Source organism: Macrobrachium nipponense, chromosome 34 (genome assembly GCF_015104395.2).
Source record: "Macrobrachium nipponense isolate FS-2020 chromosome 34, ASM1510439v2, whole genome shotgun sequence".
NCBI classification, from domain to species: Eukaryota; Metazoa; Arthropoda; class Malacostraca; order Decapoda; family Palaemonidae; genus Macrobrachium; species Macrobrachium nipponense.
In genome coordinates, this window is record NC_061095.1 from 12752706 (window position 1) to 12777357 (window position 24652).

The following is a 24652-nucleotide window of genomic DNA, read 5'->3' on the forward strand; positions in this document are numbered from 1 at the left end:
GTCAACAAATTGATGGGCGAGTTGTGTCAATAGATTGTGTGGCGTCGCTTTTGACGTCTGTTCTGTTTGAACCTCTTCTGCAGTCGCTGCTCGGAATTTCTCTCGTGATGTTTAAGAAGGGATTTTAGTTCAAGGAATCTCTCCCTGAGGAAAAAACTACGTTGGAATGGAATGATGGAAGTCAGCTTTGGCCTGCGAGTTGTGCGTTCGCCTTGATGGCTACTTGGACCGCGTTGTGATCCATCACAGTTTATATCTGACTCGAGGTCTGGCAAGACAAACTTTCGATGCAAATTTCCAGAAGAGAATAAAACGCCAGTTCTAATTGGAGATGTAGTCGTGATCGCCCTCCAAGAGTGTGGGTTATAGTGTCACTCTTGCTTTTGCGTTCGACGGGAAGTTTGGCGACGTCTCTACCTTACCCTGCCCAATCATTCACGTCCTTGTTGTTGTCAACATAGATGTTGGTGTAGCAAATACTCCGGTGTGGGTCAACAGAGAGAAGGCACAACCAAGTAAGCGCTCAGAGAGATTATGCTGATAAAATCTAGAATGGATGATAATTGCCTTCTGTTTATGACACAGAGAGAGATTAGAATAATGTGCGACTTGCTTGATTAAGTGGCTCTTAAGAAACCTCATCATTTATGGCGACTTATAGCCGATAGGAAAAGGAGACTCGTTTATTTTTCTTTGAAATAAATGTAACGATTTTTGCGCTCACTTTATTGAGGATACGGAGTGGGGGTTTGAAGGCAGTTGGAATGATACTCTTGAGGACGAAGAGACCTGACTGACTGAGGAGGAGGACCGGACGTGGTAGTGCTAGTTGCAGACTGTTAGCCTCCTTTCGTTTCAGCCAGGCTCTAACCTCCTTTACACCTGCATTTCTCGCTCTAATGTTTGAACGCCAAAGGCATTTCTGGACTTCTCCAGCCCCCGGTTTCCCTACACAACCCCCCCCCCCCTCTCTCTCTTCTCTCTCTCTCTCGCTCCTCTCTCTCATCAGTCTCTCTCTCTCCCCTCTCTCTCTCTCTCTCTCTGAACGTCATGCCTAAAAGTACTTGTTCAGTTTTACGGCAGGTGTGAGACTCCGTAACTTCTTATAACATTCGAGTATGGCAGAAAGCAGAGGCTTTTAATTCGTGACCGTGCAAACCGTGCAAGAACCCATTTCTAAATGAAAACATTGTGTGCAAGTGAATGCAATTATTGCAGCACAACCTTTCTCTCATTATTTCCGTCCATATCTGTGACACCAGTGTCATTTTTGATCGGAGTTATTCTCATAAAATTCTAAATTGACCAGCTCAAGATATGTATATGTATGTTATATATATATATATATATATATATATATATATATATATATATTGTATGTATATATATGTGTGTATGTAATATATATATATATATATATATATATATATATATATATATTGACATACACACACACACACACACACACATATATATATTATTATTTTATATATATATATATATATATATACTAATATATATCTATATATATATTATATATATATATATATATGATAGATGAGAGAGAGAAAGAGGGAAGAGAGTTGTGATATCGTATGAACTAGAAAGTAGCCAATAGAGAGAGAGAGTAGAGAGAGAGAGAGAGAGAGAGAGAGAGGGGGGGAGATGGAGAAACCGATTATAAAGGTTGCAATCTCGTTGTCTGCCGTACGTTGCTTCCCCTGATGATGGGGAAGTCGCCACAACACTTCCGTTGGGCTACTTTCTTGTTTCTGTCTCAACTTCCCTCCTTTTCAGATTCCTCACTGTTCTCGACCCCCCCCCCTCCCCCCTTTCCCACCACTTTATCCCCCACCACCACCACCCTCTTTCCTCCATTTCATCGATATACCGTCAGTCGGCGTATTTTGTTTGTTTGAATTTTCACTCGGATTATTTTTGTCTGTTTGTGAATTTTCTTTGCTATATTATGATGAATATTGTTATTTTTATTTTTATTTGGTCCGTTGTTATTTTTATTTTTATTTGGTCGGTACATAAAAGTAATTTTCATTTGGTTTATAACTCTTTCATTTATTAGTTTGATTAATTTCCTTTCGCTCCCTTTTTAATTTTTCATGTATAAAAGCGAATGATTTGTTCGTCGTAATATCTTATTCATCGGTGTATTTTCTCTTCCCTATTCTTTGTTGATTGGTTGACTCATTCTTTGCTTTGGAAAAAGTCGAACCCCTCCAAGTTCCCTCTTCGGTCTCCAAGGGAAGGGAAGGGAAGGGAAGGAAGATAAGGGAAGAAGAAACGAAACCAAACGGGAAAAACGCAAGAAGCCCCGAAAAATGGAATCGATTGAAATGGTATAGAGGGGAGGGGAGGCCAATATTAAGGAAATTTATTTCGAGTAAAGCGGTCTGTTTTATATCTTAATTTGGGAACGTTTGTGGATTGGACGATGTCAAGACTTCATGAAAATCATTATGATTGGTAGTCGGAGCATTGTATGGTTGAACGGTAAAGTGGTGAATAGTCTTCGCCCGTGATAACGAATGACGTGTAACGGATGCTCATGTATGGAGAAACATCCGTGGGATGTCTGGAATAGTTTGTTTGTAAAATGTTTGTGTGTGTGTGTTTGAATCTAGGGATATCAGTCGATGACGAGGACGTCGGATGTTTTGCGAGTTTTTGGAACCTCGAAATGAGTTGTGTGTTTTTTTGTTTTAGCATACAAATGATACCCCTTAAATGAGTTCGAATTTTATCTTGGAAAGAAAGGTTAGTTTTGGTTTTGAACCTCAAGAGGAGTTTTGACTGGTTTTGAACCGCAAGTGAGTGTGTGTGTGTGTGTGTGTGTGTTCCAGTTTTTAGATTGCTTCTGTTTATTATGGGAAGGATTTTGTCAGCATCCCTTCTTTTGTTAAGACAGTAGGACATGCCATGTCGCTAAACCGCCATGCCTCGTTCATGAGATCAGTAGCATAGTTATTGGAATATCGTTCTGGTATTTTTTGTACACAGCAAAACTCCCGTGAAAGGCTCTTGTACGAGACAGTCGGATTTTAACCAATGAATTTAGGATTTGGGGATGTTAAATTAGATTGTTCTTAGTAGCTTTTAATTTAAATATTTTTATTGGTAAATTCTTGTATTACTTTTTAAACAGTGCGCATTTAATTACCGTAGTTTGAGCTGCCATCAGCAGTTCAATATAGGTGTGTTGTTTTGATCATTAACATGGGTTATTTCACGTTGAATTCTTGACTGCTAGTAAGGTAACGAAAATGACTTTCATAGCTGTAGGAAAGTTGACGCATTTGCCCGACTTCAGATCGTGTTCCCTGCAGGAGAAATTTTCCCGTGTCTTTGACCTCTCGGAAATAACCTGCAGCGGGAGACCACAGGAAAACCGAACTCACTGCGAGACTCCTTTAGAAATATTGCCTGCAGTTCTGAAGTATCGTTAATTCACGGGTAAATGTGCAGAAACTTAAGCAGTTATCATAATTTCTATTCACATGTAATGCGTCAAATTCATCTGACGAAGATAATTACCGTGGCACAAAATCTATTCTATGGCTTTGTCAGCCATACCCAAAAAGCGTAAAGACGCCTCAGTGGCGTGATTGGTATGGTCTTGGCCTGCCACCTCGGTGGCCGCGAGTTCGATTCTTGGGCATTCCATTGAGGGGTGAGAGATGTGTATTTCTGGTGATAGAAGTTCACTCTCGACGTGGTGCGGAAGTCGCGTAAAGCCGTTGGTCCCGTTGCTGAATAACCCCTGGTTCCATGCAACGTAAACACACCATACAAACAAACAAACAAAAAGCGCAATTTTTCCTCCGGAATGAATCGGTTCTTTTAGGAGGGATTTGTATTCCATGTACACTCGATTTACCGATTAGCCAGCTTCATACATTATGACACCTGTCTCAAAAGCCAATCAACTCGTACCTTATGCCAACTCCCAGTATTATAGCAGTGGGTCAGTTCGTGTGGGATTGGTTAAGGTGTGTGTGTTGTTGAAGGGGTCGAGAGTCCGTCGGGGTAGTGGAGGGGAGGGGTGGTTGTTTCACATACCTGGTAATATATTATGAGCTCTGTGACCCACATTGCAGATCACTTAATTGCGGTGATAGCCAGGCATTCGCAACGACGAAGACTTACCACCGCTCAACAGCCACGTCGCTTCGGTGTCTTTGTTGAGTAATGGGTTTTTATTGTAATTGTTATAAATGGCTTTTAAGTGATGCGAAGAGTACTGATTATATAGATAGAGATTATATATATTATATAATTATATATATTATATGATTATATATATATTATTATATATATATATATATATATATATATTTATTTTTTTATTTATTTATTTTATCTATGTTTATATGTAGCAGTCCATAAAAACGCCAAAAGGGTAGATTTTGTAGCGGTATAGTTTGAAATATAACGCTTTGAGATCTACCTTTTTGTGTTTTAATGGGCTACCTTCCATGTATGTATGTATGTATGTATGTATGTATGTAGTAGTATGGTGTATATATATTAGCATATATATATAATAATCATACATATATAATATATATTATATATATATATAATAAATTGGAATTTGAATTGAGCAGGAAAGTAATAAGAATCAGAATTATTTGCTACATTTGATAAATCAGATTGATTTTTTTTTTTTTTTTTTTTTTTTTTTTTTTTTTTTTTTTACATTTTTAAGGTAGTTTGCGAAGTAAGTTATCTATACTCATATATTTTAATTGAACTTTTCGTGTGGAGTCCCACAGCAACGCAGTGTTTTATTATGTGCTTAGAAGATCATTTTTATTTGAATCGGCTTGTGTTTCATTGACCGGGTATGTGATAGCAATTTTAATTGAAAACGGAGGTTTTTTAATCAGGCTTCATTCATCTTCCTTTATGAAGAAGCATATTTGAGCAAAAGTGATGACTTTGAAATTTCACTGTGTTGCTCTGCTAAGAGTTCTTACCTTAATTAGCCATCCCTGGATCGCGAACACTTTGGAAACGATTGCTAAACGAACACGTTAGACAAGACCGCGTTTCCTTATAACCATAGTTTTATTCTTTGTTGAAACTATTTGCTACTTCTATTTTTCATCACTGAGAAGTGTTGTTTGCATGTTGTTACCCTGAGCTGCTTTTGTAACATTCAAGTTCTGTTGAATAACCTCAAGTGTGACTAATTTCCTTATTTCAGGTTGCCTTATGTTAAGTTCAATTAATATTGCTTTTATGAAAGTGTCGTTTTGACTTGCATGTTTATTTTGATGTCATTAACACTCGGGCAGTAAGTAACCTGTACTCAGGAACAGTAACAAATAATGATTTGAGAGATAACTAAAAAAAAGACTAATGCTACTAATCAGTGTTTTGACAATTTTGCTACCAGACGTGGATTAGTAACAACTAAGGAGCTGCTAACACGGATTTCTTATTTGAGTTCAATGCTTACTGACAATTAAGTTAAAGTTTTGGGTCATTTTCAAGAAATCTGCCTCAGCTGTTGGACTCTTGTGAAATGATGACGACAACACTGAGGAGCGGATTCCCCTCCGGGCGCTTATGTGTATTTTTGGCAAACTTGAACGCCTCCAGTTTCCAGATGACTTACATGACGGGGGAGGAGAGTAGTAGTCAGTCACTAGACCGGGTGGACACCCATGATGAAATGCGGTGTTGCATCTCTTTTCATGAATAAATATCATTGTCACTCGCCATTAGTTGGGCCTGAGGAGAGAGACTATATTTATAAATAAGCCTGTAGAGGTCGGCCGAGGGCTACTTTAACAATGCATATATGTACCTACCAACAGGCGCAGGCTAAACGAGCTCTGGCTAATCAACAGTTTGCGGAACGAGGCCTGTTCTTGGAAGTGAGTAAACCCTTTTTGGCGGAGGTGCCACGTAGATAGGATTAGCGGCAGCGTTCCAGAACCCTCTCCTCGCAACCTTTTGCGGACCTCGTCGCATGCCGAAAGCTTCTTCTCTGAAAGTCGCCCTCCAAGAAACTTGCATTTTTCTCGGATCGGCAGAAACCATCTTGTGTTTGCCCCCAGAATTGTCTTTCGGATGGTCGCGACTTTTCAGCCAGAAGGTGCTTTCTCGTGCGATGTGGTCAAGGACAGCTTTCGTGCGGGCGCTCAGGAATTCTTGTGCAATGTGCACTGACGGCCGATCGGCGAGTGATTCGCGAAATCACTTCGCTGAAAGACACATCCGTCACTTGCGCGGATTCCTGTGTGCCTTCGGCGTGCGAGCGGGCGCCTCTTCTGGGTGCGAGGGTAGGTGTGAAAGAACGTTGCCAGTCTAGAGATAAATATTTTAAGTTGCATTTAAGGAGCATGTGCACGCAACGCCGAGAGTGGAGGTGATGGTCACCCGCTACCTGGCTGGGGGTTTGTTTGGGCGGTTAATGTTGTTGTTGCTGTTGTTTAGAGGTGGTGGTTGTCTTGAGTAGTGAGTTGCAGGTGTGCTAAACAGAACACCTCCTCCTGTTGCGGGGGGCGTCGCATGTGTTTCTTGTAATCATAGAAAGACCTCTTGACTTGTAGAACTGAATTCTGTTTGTGGAAATAATGTGATGTAGATGCCTGAGGTTGTCATGGTAGCGTCTCTGTCTTTATTATGGATGTTTTCTTGTAGTGTATCAGGTGTAAGGAGTTTTCGAAGAGGGCATGTGGTGGTCTTCTGTACCTCAAAATCAAGATATCCTAAGAATTTGTGCTGAATGATGTACTGACTGTAATTTTGTTTCGGTTTTATTGCTCATGCTCAAAGGAGCTTTCAACTTGATTCTCTGTTACTATCATAAAGAATTTATTTTTTTTTTTTTCATCTACAATGATTTAGTTTCCTTTTGTAGTTTGAGAGATTCAAGGAAAACCTTTCTTTTATTATATTTTCTCAGTAAATTTTTTTTTCAGTTTGTTTATTTTCCTCTTTTTGTAATGACCTATGATTGGAGAACAAAATCAACAAATACATAACTCTCTCTCTCTCTCTCTCTCTCTCTCTCTCTCTCTCTCTCTCTCTCTCTCTCTCTCTCAAATTCAAATTTCACGATGTTTTTCCCTTGTCATTTATTGAAGCCTTCGATAGAGTCGTTAACTATATTTCACAACATTCAAAGTCCAGTACGACTTCTTTTAGATTACTGAATGTTGTCTTACAGTTGCGTTACGTATTATTCATTTATTCGCCGTTTTTCGTTATAGTTTGTTACCTGCTTCTTAAAAGACGCTTTTTGACTCACATAGAGAAAGTATTTGAATATCTTAAAGTAATATCGCTTGCAAGGCTCAATACTAACCCACTTAAGGTATTGATACGAAGTTAGGAGTTTGATGATTTAAAGTTTAAAGGGGGTTTAAGGTTCTCCCCTCCCCAACATGCCCCCCCCCCCCCCCCGGGTGAAGAGTGCCAGGGAAGGATGGTGAAAGAGGGCTGCTGAGAGAGAGAGAGAGAGAGAGAGAGAGAGAGAGAGAGAGAGAAGCAATATATGTGGCGGGACAGCGGCCACCGCCGCCTCCTCCTCCTCCTCCTTCCCATGTTTGGCTGCATCACGTGTTTATCTTCTCCTTCTCGTCTCTTTCCCTTCGCTTTATTACCCACCCGAGGGCCCTCCAGCCATTTCGCGATCCGAACTCCCCCGGGGCCTCAACCCCTCACCATTGCCTCGGGGAATTCTGACTCTTAGGGCCACGAGACACAAGAGTCAGTTTGAACCTCAAAGGCCCCTCGGGCTTCGGGTATTGCAGCCCCTCAGGCATTGATTTATTGGCATTGCTGGCAAAATATGAAATCTACAGGAATCTGGTTGGGGAGCAGGCAACGAGAGCCTACTCTCTCTCTCCCTCCCTCCCTCCCTCCCTCCCTCCCTCCCTTTTCCCAAGGTTTTCCTGCCCCCTATTTCCCCTTGAATCCCATTTAGTGGAGTGTTATATCCCCTCAATAATAGAACAAGATCGCGTTGAGAAGACCTATGGGGTCAGCAGAGCCGCTATTTAGGTAAATTGATTAGTTTTAACTCCTTTATAATGATTTCGGAACCCTTTCGTCTCCCGCGGTTTCCAAACGTATAGGGCTTCATTGAAAGATGGGAATAATAGGATATATTATTATCGCTCTTTATTTGATGGTGATTTGAAGTCATAGGTCCCCAAGTTTTTTTTTTATAGAAATCATGCCTTTGTTTTTAGGTAAATGTCAATCACAATGGAACTTCTTGAAAAAAGAAACTATTTGCGTGATTGTTAGGTTTTCTGTTATAACAAATGATAACAACTGTCAATGTTATCTTCATTGATCCTATTCGTCTTTCGTTGCATCGCGTCTTGTAACAATCACTCACGAAAAGTTCACAGATTGGATGATTCCGAATTCGAAATGTAAATTCTTGCTGCTTAAAGTTTACCTGTTATTATTCAGTCTCCTGAAGACATTTTTTTTCTTCTTCGTATTCTTTTTTTATTGAAAATTCCATGAAATGTTGATAACAAGTTCGAAACCTTAAGATGGCGAGGTAGGTAGCCAGGAGCGATGCAATTCAGCCAGGAAGGCGGCATTGTGTTCCGTGTGACAGCTGCAGTTTTGAAGGACTCTGATTTTTATTTGACGTCGCTGTAACACATGTTAAGATCAGCACGTATTCCAACAAAAGACAAGTCTAATTATGGCCCTCGATAGCCCCAGGGAGACTGGCATTCTAGTCAACTAGTTTCCATGCGTATAATCTGGTGAATAGAAGTGATCTGACTCGCGATAGATTTATTCAGAAATCCTTATTATACGAGATAAAAGGCCTCGGCATTTTGTAAGCGAATGATCATCCCGAATACAACTCGAGTTTAGTTCATTCCGGTCTGATGCAATTATCGATTCATGTGCATATCGGCCGAGTAATTGACGGTCCTTACAGTTATTGGATGGATTGTTCTCGTAGGGCGATGACAAATCTTGAAGGCCAAGTAAACTGCCCCATTTTTGTTCTCCCATATATATATATATATAATATATATATATATACTATATATATATATATATATAGATAATATATATATATATATTATTATATATATGTGTGTGTGTGTGTGTGTGTGTGTGTGTGTGTGTATTGGACCAGTAGATCTTCAGAAAGCTTAAAACCAAACATAAGATGTACAAACGCATGTAAGAAAGTAAACAGCACTGCTGAACGTATGTATGTTTGTGTTTGATATCTCCCATTACCATCTTTTAGTGGAAGCAAGGGTGCACTATTTAAATGTGTATGCGTGAGGAGCGTCTGTGTATGTGTATGTGTGTGTGTGTGTGTGTGCGCACGCGCGGAAGCTCGTACACGAGTGTTTGCAAAGAGCATCAGGTGCGGAGAGAAAAATTCCCTTTAATAGAAGAAGTCATTACCAAAGCCAGTTTTCTCACTTTTATTTGGGAGAGATTTGACGCATATTCGGTGAAAGGGAAATGCGAACGATAATAGAAGGTTAGTTAGTTAGAGACGGAGGAGGAGGAGGAGGAGGAGGAGGAGGAGGGTGAAGGCGAGCTTATTTGAAGTCGCTGGAGCTCTTACGAGCATCTTTGTTTGGGGATTAGTGTCCCCCTTTTTATCCATGTTCTCTTTGAGGGTTATTGTAGTCTTGCTAATGATGTTCCTCGACTGAGGCACCTTTTCCCACCTGTCTTTGCTGGCCCTTTCGCCTCTTGCATTCACCGCCTCTTTCTTCTTTCTTTCTTCTTCTCTAGTCTTCTCTCCCAACAAAGATCCTGCTGCCCATCCGGTTGCAGTTCTTGGGCGCCCGTTTCTGTCTTTCGTTGGACGAGGAGAGGAGGAGGAGGAGGAGCCTCACTTACTTGGAACTTCTTCTCTTCGGTTCTTTTCCCGTCGCTTTCCATTGTGTTCGGGCTGTTCTCTTGATCTGGTTTACATCGGCCATGCAGTTCGTTAGAGTTACCATCAATTGGAAGTCATTATCCTGTAAAGCCAGACGACAAATATAAAGGAAATCTCGTAAATGGTCTTTTTGGTCATGTCGACCCGTTATTCGTTTGACAAAGTTCACTTGCGTATATATATATAATAGATATATTTTTGTAATGTATATGTTTCTCAGAAATAAATTTCCAACATTTCTGCCTCACATGGGGAGCGAATCCCGGTCTTTCTAGTGTTAGAGCCCAGAGCATATGCATATATATATATATATATATATATATATATATATATATATATATATATATATATATATATATATAATCATAAATGCAAATTTAATTTTGCCTGATTGTGCGGCGAATTCATTGCAACATACTTTCGCACTATGAAACTTCTAATAGCAAGATTTGATTACATTTTTAAGATCAGAGGCGAAAGCTTCTTAAACAATTGTTTGCATTTTGATATGCATCAATGAAACCCTTTTTGAAATTTGTTTATGGACTCGTAGATTTTATTCCTTACTGAAGAATGCTCAAACTTAAAATTTTATTCTTTACTGAAAAATGATCACACTTTGTCGTTGCCTCTTCGAAAAACACATTTTGAAATTTCTTATACAATAGTTAAATGTTTTGTTGCTGTGGACTTGTTGTTTTTACTTCGTAAAGTAAGATTTACCATGAGCACACGAGAAATAAAAATTGTCACTCCGGGACTTTAAAATCGCCCGTAACTATAATCTGTTTCTGTGATGTGATCTTGCGGTCGCGTTATGCGAAGCATGTTGAAGTGTTTACAGCTCTCTCTCTCTCTCTCTCTCTCTCTCTCTCTCTCTCTCTCTCTCTCTCTCTCTCTCATGAATGTAATCAATTGCAAGAACTATCTGTAAATGCATCCATTTTCTTGCATTGAAGTTATACCACCCTACTTCTGAGCGGAGTCTTTCCTAAGTAACACGAAAAATGTTCTCCAAAAAATTCCCCACATCCGTAGCATTAGTTCTCTCTTCCCTGTGATGGTTATGATAATCTTGGATGTCGAATGTCTGTGGCTGTAGGAGAAAAATAAGGGCTTCGCATAATTCGTGTTTTTTTTTTCTTTTTTTCTTTATTTGCATTCCCGCTTCTTTCAGTTGCTTGTTTCCGTTTGTCTTATTTCTAATGTTTTATTTTTGGTCATTCCAAATTATAGTTTGTTCCCATCCCTTTATATTTAGTATTGTTATAAAGCATTAATTGAATTAAATTTGTCAAATTTTCATATTGTTGCTGACCGTTTTGTGTGGAAATAACTGGAGCTCCAGTGTCTCTTTGATCCAAACTTTCCTGTAGTCTGAAAGGAAGATATTTAGTGAATTATTCTAACTGATTGATGCTAAACTCGAAACATTCAGAATATAAATTTTCTCTCTGAGATGATGTGCTAACGCTGAAAATCTAACTCGACCGCACATCGGAATGTTAATATGAAGTATCACCTGGCTTCTTGGTTCAACTTGATCGATATTTTTTGCTCCATACCTTTAACAGGCGTGAACGTATTGATTGACTGGCTTGTTTAAGCTCATGCTGAAGACACATACTAATTACTTTCTAACATTTATGTCACCCCACAGGGAGTGTTAGAACCAGACACAGGCTTCACGGGAGACATCTTCAAACATGACAGTTTTGGTAAGTCTAACTATAGTATTATGGCTAATCATTAAGGCGGTTTACTTGTCAATATCATCATTTCTACCACATTGCTTGACTATTCCTGCTTTCATACCTAACAACAACTAAGATCACGACGTTCTTGTGTTATGCCTGTTGCCCGCTGAGTGCATACTTTTAAGTTGCTTGGTAGATTGACCTGCATTTTGTAAATGTCCGAAGAAATTCAGTTTTCGGATTTTGATAGGTAGATGATCGATGTTTACATCGCAGCTTAGAAATTATAGTTTGGGTTATTTGACTGAAGCCTTACGCTTCATTTTTTCCATTGGGCTATGTAATAGTAAATAATGAGATGTTTTGCCAAGTAAAGAATGAGATGTTTTGCCAGAAAGTTAGAGTTCACATAGAGTTTTTGTGTAATAGTGTACAGCACAAGCACGGCACAAGTAGGTTTGTATATACGCTTGCTTGTGAGAGTGCTTGTGAAGGCTATCAAGATACTGTACCTAGTTTATGGAGTCAGGGTAGTATTAGCATTAGCTTGTTACCTGAATTTACCAAGATGGTACCCATTCAGCCAGAAAATATTTGTGGGATTATTGAAAGCTAATACACATATACGTATGTAAATATTTATATTCATAAATGTTTGTGTATGATAGTGTTTATATATATATATATATATATATATATATATATATACATATATATATATATATATACACATATATATAAATATATATATATATATATATATATATATATATATATATATATATATATTACATAAGTACATGATTTGCTCACGAATCAAAGACGTGTATGTGTGTATCTCATATATTATGTGCTTTCTTAAATAATATTTGGCACTCGTGTGAGATGCCATAGTTTAGGAGCATGTGTTCGTTGAATGTTTTAACACTTAGCAATCTCCTCTGCATGCGCTACTGAAACTCTTCTGATAAACTAATTGCATGTCCATTCATTCCTTGCTGGAAAATGACCACGGATTGATTTTCGCGTCGCGACCGTAGAGAATTGAGCAGCTTTGTTGATGCTCAAATGATTCATTAGTTCTGGGAGAAAGTGAGACACATAATACAACTGACGTTTATTATCAAGAGCAGGTTTTTTATTCTTAATGATTTCATTCTGCCTCTATTCCAAAATGAACGCGTCAGGCTGGGTTCATGAGTGACATTTTCAATAATTACCTAACGGGTCGATTTCGAATTTTTTTTTTTTTTTTACTTTATTATATTTTTTTATCCCTTCTTGTCTTTCTCTCCTCACCTCACGAGGCATCAGGTAGGAGATACATCCTAAAGAGCAAATAGTAAGAATGATTTTCCTCCCCAATTCTGAAAAGAAATAAATAAACACCGACTCGAAAAGAATATTAATGCCGAGCGAATAGAACGGGGTTATTGTTTGTCGTTTCCCAGTCTGTGGGTATAATAATTAATTTGCCTTGTGCGTTAATGATATTTTGGCTGCATATTAAATGTCATATTAATATTTTGGGAATATGAAACATTTTCGAAGTGTGTGCAGGCTGCCAGATAATGTCACGGCCCTTTCAACGTTATCGGCAACTCGATAATATCGTTAAGTTTCCCCCCAACCGCCACTTTCGCTATTTGATTCTTTTTTTTCTGAATCATGAAAGAGAGAGAGAGAGAGAGAGAGAGAGAGAGAGAGAGAGAGAGAGAGAGAGACCGTCGTCGTTTTGTGGTCCTCTTGGCCTTAAATACGGTCCGGGTTTCTTCGTGTTTTACACTTACGTGATCTATGACAGCTACGTAGTAACTGATTCTTCCTTTATTCTTTCAAAGTTTATTTTCGTGGACTTCCATTCAGTCAATCAGGCGCTGCTATTTCTTGTGAGGTCATAGTTAAACCATTCCTGTAACTTGACTATGTATTAGGTTTAAATTCTTGAACAATTTATTCATAAAGACGCCTAAAACGAGAAGAGGCAGGACGGCGGGTCGAGATCCCCATGATCCAATGTGATCGTCGTTATCAATACAACGAAGCCCTTTCCCTCGCTCACAACACCCTCCCTCCCCTCCCCTTGCTTCTCTCGACCCCTCATTGTGATAACAAAATCTCATATCCTACAACACGAAACAATCCTTTGATCTTCCGGCCTTTATGAAAAAAAAAAAATTAAAACGTGGGTATGACGTTTTTTCTACGCGGCCGTTGTAGTTTAATGGTTTTAGTGAAGTGAATCTCAAGAAGCAGGAGGTTGGTTGCCTGGATCTCCGACTGCAGATGATTTCTGCGACGGTCGTTTTCTTAGATTGAAATCTGAGTATTGACAAGGCACTTTCCGATTTTGACGTCTCTGAAATTTATTTAATATTTTCTCCGAAGAACTGGAAATCATTTTGCTACCGTATGGAAAATGGATGAGTGAAAGGTCTGCTGTATTCACTCAAACAATGAATTGCGTTAAATGTTTTTTGTCAAAATGGTATTCAGAGCGAGCTGATGTCAGTCACACTGTCCATTATAAGGCTGTAGCGGATTTAAAAGTTGACCGAAATGTGGAAACTGCATTTTGTTTTATTTTTTGGTCACGAGGAAACATCTTTCTTCTGGAGTCAAGTTTCCGAGAGAGGAGAGAAGAAATCTGGTATCCTGACACCTCATATCCCTCTCGAATCATTTTTTTTTTTTTTCACTCGTGGACGCCCGAGTTATCTCCCCTTTTTAATAGAGTTGGAGCGTCGAGTTACAGAAGCCACTACTTTGTCTGTGGCGACCCGTCGATTGAACAGTGAAAAAAAAAAAAAAATTACAAATAAAAAGAGAAAGAATGAAATTGCCCTTCTCCATGCCCCATCTGTTACGTAGCCTTTCCTCTCCCCCCCCCCCCCTCCCCGGAACCCCTCCACCCTCTCCTAGACTGATTCGCAAATCATCGGTCGGGTAACGACGGCCTTCCCTATTATTCAAGAGGACGAAAATATGATAAACAAGCTGCCTGGCCGAACTCCCGGTAATCCGTGACAGGTTCGGTGTGATCTTTGTTTAGGGAAGGCTCTTGCTACTAGACCTGGGGACACAGAGGTATGGGACTGTCGGGGAGGCCTCAAAGGGAAAGGGGATTATGATGGGGGAGGTGGGGTGGGTTGGTGGGGTTGCTTTTAGTATCGTTGTGTCTGTGTAGGGAATTTTACGGCGGGGGGTGGGGGTGAAGTGTTGGGGGTTCATAGTTAGATTTACATATATTACCATGTTAAAAGGTCGCGCGAGGTTGAAAACACGGAGCTAACCTCCCAGAAGACAAAAGGAATAAAATGGTCCGGTTGACAACCATTTTTTAACTCCGGAGGGTTTGCGCTTTCTCTCTCTCTCTCTCTCTCCTCTCTCTCTCTCTCTCTCTCTCTCAATGGTTTCCCTCCACGGAGGTCGGGGAAATTATTTTGACCTGGCCTTTGCGTGGGACATGATGGTGATTGTCTGCGGCCAGTTCTTCTGACGCTGGTCCAGTGAAATGCGTCTCCTAATTCATGGAAGACAGACGAAAGGGCCTTTATGGCGACCGTTTAGCGCTTCGGATAAGTGTTCGAAAGATTCCTTAAAACCTCTCTCTCTCTCTCTCTCTCTCTCTCTCTCTCTCTCTCTCTCTCTCTCCCCAAACGACCTGGGCGTAAAATTAAGACATGATAGGTGTTTTTTACGTTGACTTGGTAGATGGTAATGTGAAATATGTGGTTTTTTCTCTTTACCTTGTGTGGAATTTGAAGATGAGATATTTTTTCTATCCTTAAATGAACGAATTTAAAGAATGATGCGTTTAATGTCGCTCCTGCTCGCTTTCCTTCGTACATCAGCGCTGAAGTCAATGTATACTTAGGTTTTTCTGGTGTTACCGAGTATTTTGGAGGCATAGAAAATGTAACGATGCTGAGAAAAAGATAGAGAAAGTTGACTTTGTTTCCAGCCTTCTGTCCTGGTTTACTCTCCCCTCTACCTCCTGGAAAAAGTCCCTCATTCCCTCCGCCTCCTCGTCCTCAGCCTCCCCCTCCCCCTCCCCCTCTTGGCCAATATCCCATCGCCATGCCCCCTCATCCTACCTCGGCCGATATCCCTTCGCTGTGGCCCTCAGCCTCCTCCTCCTCCTCCTCCACCCGCATTACTCGAGTGGCTGACATTTTTGGGATTTTAATTAAAGTGCTTAGTTTTGGAAACAAATTATCTGCATGAGTGGGTGCGGCACCACCCCCTCCCCCACCCCTACCGCTACCCCTACCCCTACCCCTAGCTGCTGCTGCTGCTGCTGCTCTCTCGCAGCTCCAGCTGCCGGACGGCGGCTGTGCTGCCAGGAATGCCGGAGCGGCCGAGCGCTCTCTCTCTCTCTCTCTCTCTCCCCAACATTTTTTAGCTGGGAATTCTTTGGTCGAGTTTTGATTAAAGGGTTTCTTAGGGTAATTAAGATGTTAACTTTTCGCCCGGGATGTAATTGGGACGAGATTTTATAAGAATCGTTTAGGCGACGCAAGAGGGAGGGAGGGAGGGATGGATGGCGAGGCGCTCGCTCCTCGTGCGTACGAGGACTATAGTTGTAGGGGAGGGTCATGTTGCAATAGAGGGTTTCCGACATCCCCCTCCCCCTCCCCCTCCCCCCTGCCTCTGTATTTCAATTTGTATTCAATTTGTTGCTCTCCTGCAGTAACGCTGACTGCAACTGGGAGCGTGACATTACATCATGAGCTTTCTTCTTATCAACACTGTATCCATTGATTACATAATTGCTTTCATCCCAATGGCAACTTATTATTTAGTTATTGTTGTCAGCTCAAGTTAATTGCGTAGCCGCTGAAAGATTTGTCTATAAAAAGATCTTAATGATCCCGGTACACCATCCATTGATTTACTGATAGAAGAAAATAAATCGAAAATAGATTCAAATCACCAGCTCTTCATTATTTCATAAAGTAGAATTTTTACATTCATTTGATACATTTTACGGTTTTAGTGACAATATTTTCTGCCGTTCCCTGCGTAGATTTTGGAATGATCCTTTTAAAACAACTGATCAACAAATGAGCGACCCCTGTATTTTATATATTAAAACGTTAACCTAACATTATGTAAAGAACAGTTAAAGCTGTTCCAGTTATACTTGCCACAGATTGACTTAAAACTAGTATTATATAAAAACTATAAAAGACAAACATACCTTCGCTGTAACTAGAAATTGTGGTAAACAATAGTTTTAAAAAAAATATTTTATAAATGCAGTTTGGAATATATAGGTTCAGATATTAAGAATCTTCTTTCGAGACCAAAACCGTCGGCAATAAGAGCCCTGAAAATCCATATCACCTGACCATAAATAGAGAAGATTTATAAATACTGACATCATCGATAAACGAGCAAGAGCTTAGACTTAGAGTATCAGAGGTCTTGGGCACCATCTAGTCTTGTGCTTTTAAAACTGCTAACCCAGGCCATCACTGGGAGATAAATAGCTGTGTGTGTTGTGTGAGATGTATTTTGCTATGACTCGCCATTCATGACCTCCCAATCTCTTCGGAATTTGCCCCTTGATATGAATATGTTGCTCGTTGTGATACACGAGAAAGCGGTCGAGCTGGAATTCAAGATAATGGCATTGGCTGGAATAGCGATGTTTCTATGATTTTCAATCGAACAAAAAATGCCAATAGAGCTGTATTTATCAGAAAATTTTGATAAGACTGACAATTTCTTCAGCGGTGTCAGCTTTCCCTTGGACATTGGCGTAATTTGAGATAATTGAACGCATAAGATTTAGCAGCGGTTGAAAGTCAAGTTGAAAAGTTTTTGTCAGTATGACTGGATGAGGGAGTCATTATCCGTCCTGACTGCTTTTCCAGTCATTCTGGTATGACGTCGATGCTCCCTGCTTTAGGAGCCATATGTTTTGTTGAAACTTCTGCGCCATTACGCCAAGAGAACCAGTTTTGGGAGACAATGCCGATCTCTCCCTCACGCACAAACACAATTTCTTGTTCTAATGGATTTTTCCTTCTCTAGATGTAGGTAGCATCAGTTAAACTGCTTCGTCACTGTCTCCAGATAATAAGGAATATATCAAGCAATGCACATACCCATTATTAGTCTATTTGCACACCTAATACAGCATTTTCTACGCTTTTTGTGTCTTAAAAATGATTTGCGTTTTATTTTATTCCGTACGCTTGTTTCTTTTTTAATGCTACATTTCGACAAATTTTTGCACTGGATGTTCGAAAAAAAAAAAACTTAAAACGAGCAATCTCACCCCCTTTGACTCTGAGCCAATTCTGTCATGGCTGCTGTTAATCTGTATCATTTTTTGTGTCTGATTATAGTCGTTCCTCCTCTCTGCCACCGCCCCTCTCCCCCCTCCCCTCCCCCCACGACACTTTTCTCAAGTCAAGTGTCCCTCCCTGGCTCCAGAAAACCTCTCCTCCCATCTAGTGCTCTTGTTTCCAGTTTCCATTCCGTTCATTACACTGTCACGCGCATCCCCCTCCCCCTCCCCCTCCCCCACCACAACCAACTCCTCCTCCTCCAGACTCGCCCCCTTCATCCCCCCACCCCCCAAAAAAAGAATAATCCTCCCTTGGAAATGCCTGAAGGAAGCCTCCGTGTTACAGGCAAAATGGGAGACATGATGATGAAAGAGAACATGTTGGGCACAGCGATGCCCACCGACGTCTTCTGCTCGGTTCCCGGTCGTCTGTCCCTCCTCTCTTCCAACTCCAAGTACAAGGTGACCGTCTCGGAACTCCAGAGGCGTCTCTCGCCCCCGGAGTGCCTTAATGCATCTCTACTGGGAGGCATTCTTCGAAGGTAAGCCGCCCTTGCCTTACCCCCCTTCCCCGCCCCCGCTTACCACCCACCCCCGACGACGCCTGATGGCGCATTGCTCAGTATAAAGTCCCTTTGACTTACGGCAAGGAGAGGCGGCGTTAAGTCAGTCCACCCCCATCGCGACTCCGGCGTCTATGTGTCACCCTCGACCAAGGCCTATATAGGCCTTGCCCTCGACGAACCTCGCCCTCAGTCGCCTCCGGAAATCCCTCCCGGTTGTCATGTCGTCCTTATCGTCGTCACTCGCTGAAAGACTTGTGTATCGTGTCGTCGTCTGTTTTCTCTATATAGGGTTTCTGGCTTGTCCTACGTAGCAGGTTTCATGCAACAATTTGCAAAAACGATATCAAACGGTCGGTAGTTCGAAGGTTTTGGGGAGGATGAAAGTGGTTACGGTGATGGGTTAGTAGCATGTTTGTAATTCTCTCTCTCTCTCTCTCTCTCTCTCTCTCTCTCTCTCTCTCTCTCTCTCTCTCTCTCTCTCTCGTGTTTCAATATGGTTATATCTTTCTGCATTTTAGTGTGGGTTTTAACTAGAACTTTTCTTTTGCATGGGTGCAACTGCAAGTTTATATGGCAGCCGTGTTGTTTTAGTAGACAGTAGATTTAGTGGGTAGCTTAATTTGACAAGTAACACATAGTGGCTGTTGTGTTTATATGCAGTAACTTTACTGAAATTGTCCGTAGATATTGTGTAGCATAGAGTACAACTTTTGTTATAAAAAAAATTTCAGTTTATTATCTTTTTTTTATTATTATTATTGTCAGCCCTAGCTCCAGTCAGTGACTTTAGTCGAAATTTATTTTTATTTATTTTATTTTAATTTTTTTAGATGTTAAGTATTGGTTTCACTAAAATATACCTCGATCTGTGTTTTGCTTCCAGTCTTTTATTCACGGTCTTTGTTTAGTAGAAATTTTCCATAGAAAGTTAGCGAACTCAAACTCACTCAGAGAGAAAGAAAACAAGAAATTCTTATTAGAGAGAAGCGAGCGAGTCACGAGGTACTCCTCGAAATTCTGGGCTTCTTGGTTGGTGTCAGCGAAGTGAAGGTGTTGCTTGTGGCTGCTGGCTGGCTGTAGCCGTTGACTCTGTCAGGGGCGGTCGGGGTTTTTTTTTGGGGGGGGACCTGTGAAAGAGCTGAGAGAGAGTGTGGTATGTGTTGCAGGGCTCAAGAGTGAGAAGGGCATGGGTCTGTCGACGATGCCCTCTGGGAATGACGTGTTCTGCTCGGTGCCTGGCCGTTTGTCCCTCCTTTCCTCCACCTCCAAGTACAAGGTGACAGTGGCGGAGGTTCAACGCCGCCTCTCGCCGCCCGAGTGCCTCAACGCTTCCCTCTTAGGGGGCGTCCTCCGAAGGTAAGACCATCATCTCCTGCATCCCCAGTTCCTTTGCCACATCTCCCTTAGGTTTACGATTACTTTAATGAGTTTAGAATACCATAAGGACTGACTTTTACAATAAGATTGTTTTGTCTTGGCCCACATTTCTCAGGTATGTTCTAGAATTGAGATCATTTTCCAGGTAAGTCACTTTATTTGTAAGCGGCAGATCCTGCTGCTGAATGGTTAAGGTATATTTGTTCCGCCAAAAAGAAAAATGTATTCGTTTTAAAAAATATATGATTTTATGATTGATATTAAATATGTAGTGGACGAATGTTTTCCTCAGGAAACACTTACAGTGAACTTCTCCCATAAAAAAGATAATTGTAGACAAGAAGAAGCTGGATATTGCATTCCGAGCCAAGTAGCAGTTGCACACACATGAGGGGTTTGGGGGAGGGGGCTGGGGAACCGCCCTAGGAGAGGAAAAAAACCTCTCTCAGACACCAAGTAGTCTGTCGTCTCTTGAGATTTGCACAGACGACAGCGGCTAACTTTTGCCAACCTCCTGCTTCTTCCCACGTGGTGCCCATGTGGGCATTGTGATTGGAATTTGCGGAGACCTGGTTAACGCCAAACGTAGTTAGGTAGCGCGGATATTCTGTCAGTTATTGAACAGCTAATCCATCGTTATGACAGGAAAGTTGCTACTTTACAGCTGATGGGTATTTTTGTCAAGGAAGCAACGAAAGTAACTTTTAAGTTTTTTTTTTTTCCCCCTTTTTTTCTGTTCAGTTTTTCATGTTTCTAGCTCTAGTAAACATCGTACTGCTTGATGTCAAAATTGACGATTTCATTATGGTTTTAGAATATATTTTGTTCTTTTGTGTCACAAGATGCAAAAGAAAAAAAACCGTAGTAAACGACGATTTCATTATGGTTCCAGAATAATGTTTTCTGTCACATGATGCACAAGAAAAAAAACCGCAGTAAACGACGATTTCATTATGGTTTCAAAATATTTTTTTGTGTCACGTGATGCACGAGGAAACAAACCGCAGTAAATGACGCTTGAACTTGGCCCTGCGTCCCTCAGGTGAACACGTGGAGACGACCCACAGTAGCTGCTCTCTTTTTAGGGTTCAGTAATCTCTGCTTTCTCACAGAACCCCCGAAGATCGGAGTGGCAGAAATCCCCCTTCGCCTCAGAGATGACGGGAGAGGCATTTCCGTTTTCCCCTCCTGCGAGGTGTCGCAGTTAAGGATAAGGATGAAGAATGCGAGAGAGGAGGAAATAGAAAATTGCTAAACTCAAAAGTTTTTCTGGCCAGTGTAATTTATGTGCGTGATTAATGTAATTAGTATGTCATTACAGTTCGAAAGTATTTCCACCTAGGTTTTTATTGTTATCAGGTATTACAGTATAACTTATTGTTATCACGTATTACGTTATGCCTCTTGCCTCCATGTTTTTACATGTTCTCTCTCGTAAATTGTCATTTATCTTTTCACGTTCCGATCCCTTTTTCTTGTTATATGGCCCCTTTTTTTATATCGTCTCTTCCTCCTCCCCCTTCCCTTGTCCTCCATTACCGGATATTCGTCCACTTCTCGAGTCTTAAATTGTGCGAAACACCGATTACCCCGACGACCTGTGACGTCTTGGTCGTAGTTGCCGATTCTCCTCTCGCAGACTCTATCGGACGCCGTGACTAGAGTTCACTTTCTTTGGGGATAACAAAGACAGTATACCTGTTTCCATACATTATACTTTCTAAATGTAACTCCAGAACTAACATGTAACCGTTGTATTGAGTGTCCTCTCATAAGGGAAAAGAAGGAAGGATGCGAATGAACAAGTGTATATATGCGTCGGGGTGTTGTTCGGCCATGACAGGTTCTAGGTGGCGTTTGAATAAGGGTGGAATTACGTTGTCAAGCAGATTCTTGGGATAGTACCGTGAAGGTGCTTTTCATCACGCCATAGAGTTAGTCGACCGTGATGTTGTAAACAAAGCCGTAAAGAAGCGATAATTATTGTTCCCTATAGAAGTTTTGTATAGGCCTATCCAGAACTGTCGAACCATCCGAGCATCGTTCTGTAGGTACAGCTTTGAATAGTGGGAAAAGATTTTCACAGGTGAGCAAATACCAAGTTAGAAAGCTCAATAACACATGACAAGGTACCCGAAATAGAGCATTTGATATTCAATGTTATTCATTATGAGATGAGGCCGACGTTCTGCTTGTGGATCTATATGAGAGGTTAAAAGGAAATTGATATTCACTTCTTTCCAGAGTGACAACGCATAGAATGGTTTGATATATTTTTTCGTTAAAAAATGCATTTTTGTCCGTAAGTAGAAATGTTAATTAAGGCATTCTGTATAATACTTCTTACTGAAGTTATTTGAAATAGCTCTAAAAGGATCAACATTTCTTCTTCCTTTTATAAGAAAACACTAACAGACAATTATAAAATATAAGAGGCAACCTATTTAAAAAAAACGTACAAGGGCCTACCAGAGAGGGAATCGTCCCTGTGGAGGATTGTACATGAAACCAAACAAGTAAGAAAGCATTACATATTCTTAGTTATTGAGCCGTTTATCTCTGCAAAAGGTGGGTGGTTTCGAATATCAGTTTCCATGAATAGAAAATCATACACAATTTATTCCAAGACGCATGCGGTAAATATCCTTGTTTGACACTGATGCAAATTCCAAACGTTCCAGTACTTCGTACAAAGATGATTCCGAAATACGTACAAAATGACCAAGTGGCTGTTCTGGTACGTGGGTATTGATGCATTTGGAATTCAGATGATAGCGAAATATTATACAAATATTACACCTGTCTTTTGTGCATACTTCTTCGTTAAGCATTTGAAATTTTGAGCTGGGCGATGTCGTAACGACGCCTCATGACAGTTCTCTCCTAAGCGAACAGCTTCCCAGCAAAGAGATGGCGATCAAATAGGATTTTTCAGCTGCCCTTCAATGGAAAATCAATGAAAAATCGCGACTCAACGTGTATAGTCCCGTTTTGCCCACAAATTCTTTTGATTGTTTCTGTTGCAGGAACCAAACCAATTTTAGGTGAGAGATCTCTATCTCCCTCCACCCCTCTATCATCAAGAGCCTTTAACTTCTCCTCCATTTTCCTCTGCCATCTGGTGTCTCTAGTGAGCACACCGTCCTTCCTCGATGTATGATTTGTGTTGCTGTCATCAAAATAATAAAGACAGTTTTATTGGAGCGGTTTCGGTACTCTGTTCCTCTTAGTGCTTCTATATTCCTTAGAATTTCTCTCGTTTCAATAGGTGTGAGACAGGCACTTTCAGCTGTGTCTTCCAGTGCCAAACGATTTCAAACTAACATTGGTCTCCTCGGTTCATTTCAATAATACATTGAAGTCCATTTTATTTACACGTCCATATTTCCTTTTGATAAGGATGTTACTGAGCCAAATTATAAAGTGGCTTCCGAGCACTATTTTTCTCATGAGCTATCAATACCATTTACTCACGTCACTATGTTTATAGTCAGATATATTTCTCTCAGACTGACACGAGATGTTTGTATATGATGTCGTTGAGTTACGATTTCAGGTCCGATAGCCATACAGTTTTTGTATTCCTTAAGTCAGGATACATCTCTCTCTCTCTCTCTCTCTCTCTCTCTCTCTCTCTCTCTCTCTCTCTCTCTCTCTCTCAATTCTCCGACAAGAGGGGTTGTTGAGGTTGAATGTCATGTTGGATGCATTAGAGCTAATTTAGGTGTTTATGGTCTTGGGTGATTGGTGGGGGAAGGGAGAGTGTGGGAGAGAGGAAGAGCGGGATCATTGTGGGCAAGATGGGATTAGGAGAAGGGATAGAGTCTGTAGATGATGGACTTCTGCTAGGGACTGGGGGAAGACGGCTTGGGATGGGGAAGTAGTACGTGTGTGTGTGTGTGTGTGTGTGTGTGTGTAGCGAGGTATAAGAAGTGGTAGGGGGAGGGTGGTAGGTGACCCCTGCGGTTGAGCGGGTCAAGGTGGAACTTATTACCTCCCTCCTGTTGCTTCGGTCACTACTCTGGCCTTTGCCTCCTGACTTAGGAGGAGGAGGAGGAGGAGGAGGATGTGTTGAACCTTGGAAAAGGACTGGCTCACTCTCGGATGTTTCTGGATTGCGCGGCGAGTGACTTCTGTCGAGATTTCCATTGGGTTGTCAGTCATGAATTTTATGAGAGCTCGGCACCGGACAGAGGCGACTTGCCTTCGCTACAGAAGAACTGCAGCAGCGGGAGGGAGGGAGGGAGGGCGGTATCTCACCCAGTATTCACGCACTTGGCAACTATGTTACACATCCTAAAATCGCTGTTGGCTGCAGGTGCCTTGACGCCGCAGGTGCATATACCCCGGGTGACTCTTGAGGTGAAGTCCCCAAGGGCTGATATTGCCTGAGCAAGGTGTGGGCACTGCCCCCTTCCCCTCCTCCTCCTTCTCTGAATTGCGGTGGCCAACACTGCATCATTATTACGTAGCCCCGTGAATCTTTGGCCGACCGTCATTATGGGGACCCAGAGAACCGGCGTACCAGCACAGTACCATGTACCTTGCACCACTTACCTCTAACTGCCGTCCAAAAACGAACTCGGGTACCGTCACTCGTCCGAGATTCTGTCATTTTCTCTTGGGACTTTTTGCAAGTACATAGTATGACTCTCAGCGTTGTCCTTTACTGTTGAAAATTATGAATTGCGGGTTTTATTTGCTTCGGTACTAAGACAGGACACAAATGTGAATCTCAATACTACGTCAGGTGCGTTCCATTAGTGGGACTAGTTAATAATGAAGCTTAAAGAGC

General features: G+C 41.2%; 1 protein-coding gene across 9 annotated transcripts in view; it reads left to right on the forward strand.

Annotated features, from left to right (window-relative positions):
* LOC135207905 (transcription factor AP-2-epsilon-like) overlaps positions 1-24652 on the forward strand; it is a 234481-nt gene that overhangs the window by 185296 nt on the left and 24533 nt on the right. For 6 of the 9 annotated variants that reach the window (XM_064239841.1, XM_064239835.1, XM_064239834.1 and 3 more), the window contains exons 5-7: positions 5841-5900; positions 11577-11634; positions 18261-18456. In XM_064239841.1, the coding sequence (XP_064095911.1) occupies positions 5841-5900; positions 11577-11634; positions 18261-18456 (314 nt within the window). Of the gene's footprint in view, positions 1-5840; positions 5901-11576; positions 11635-18260; positions 18457-19646; positions 19837-24652 lie in introns of all 9 variants that reach the window. The other 3 variants (XM_064239836.1, XM_064239838.1, XM_064239839.1) reach the window with 3 other exon arrangements.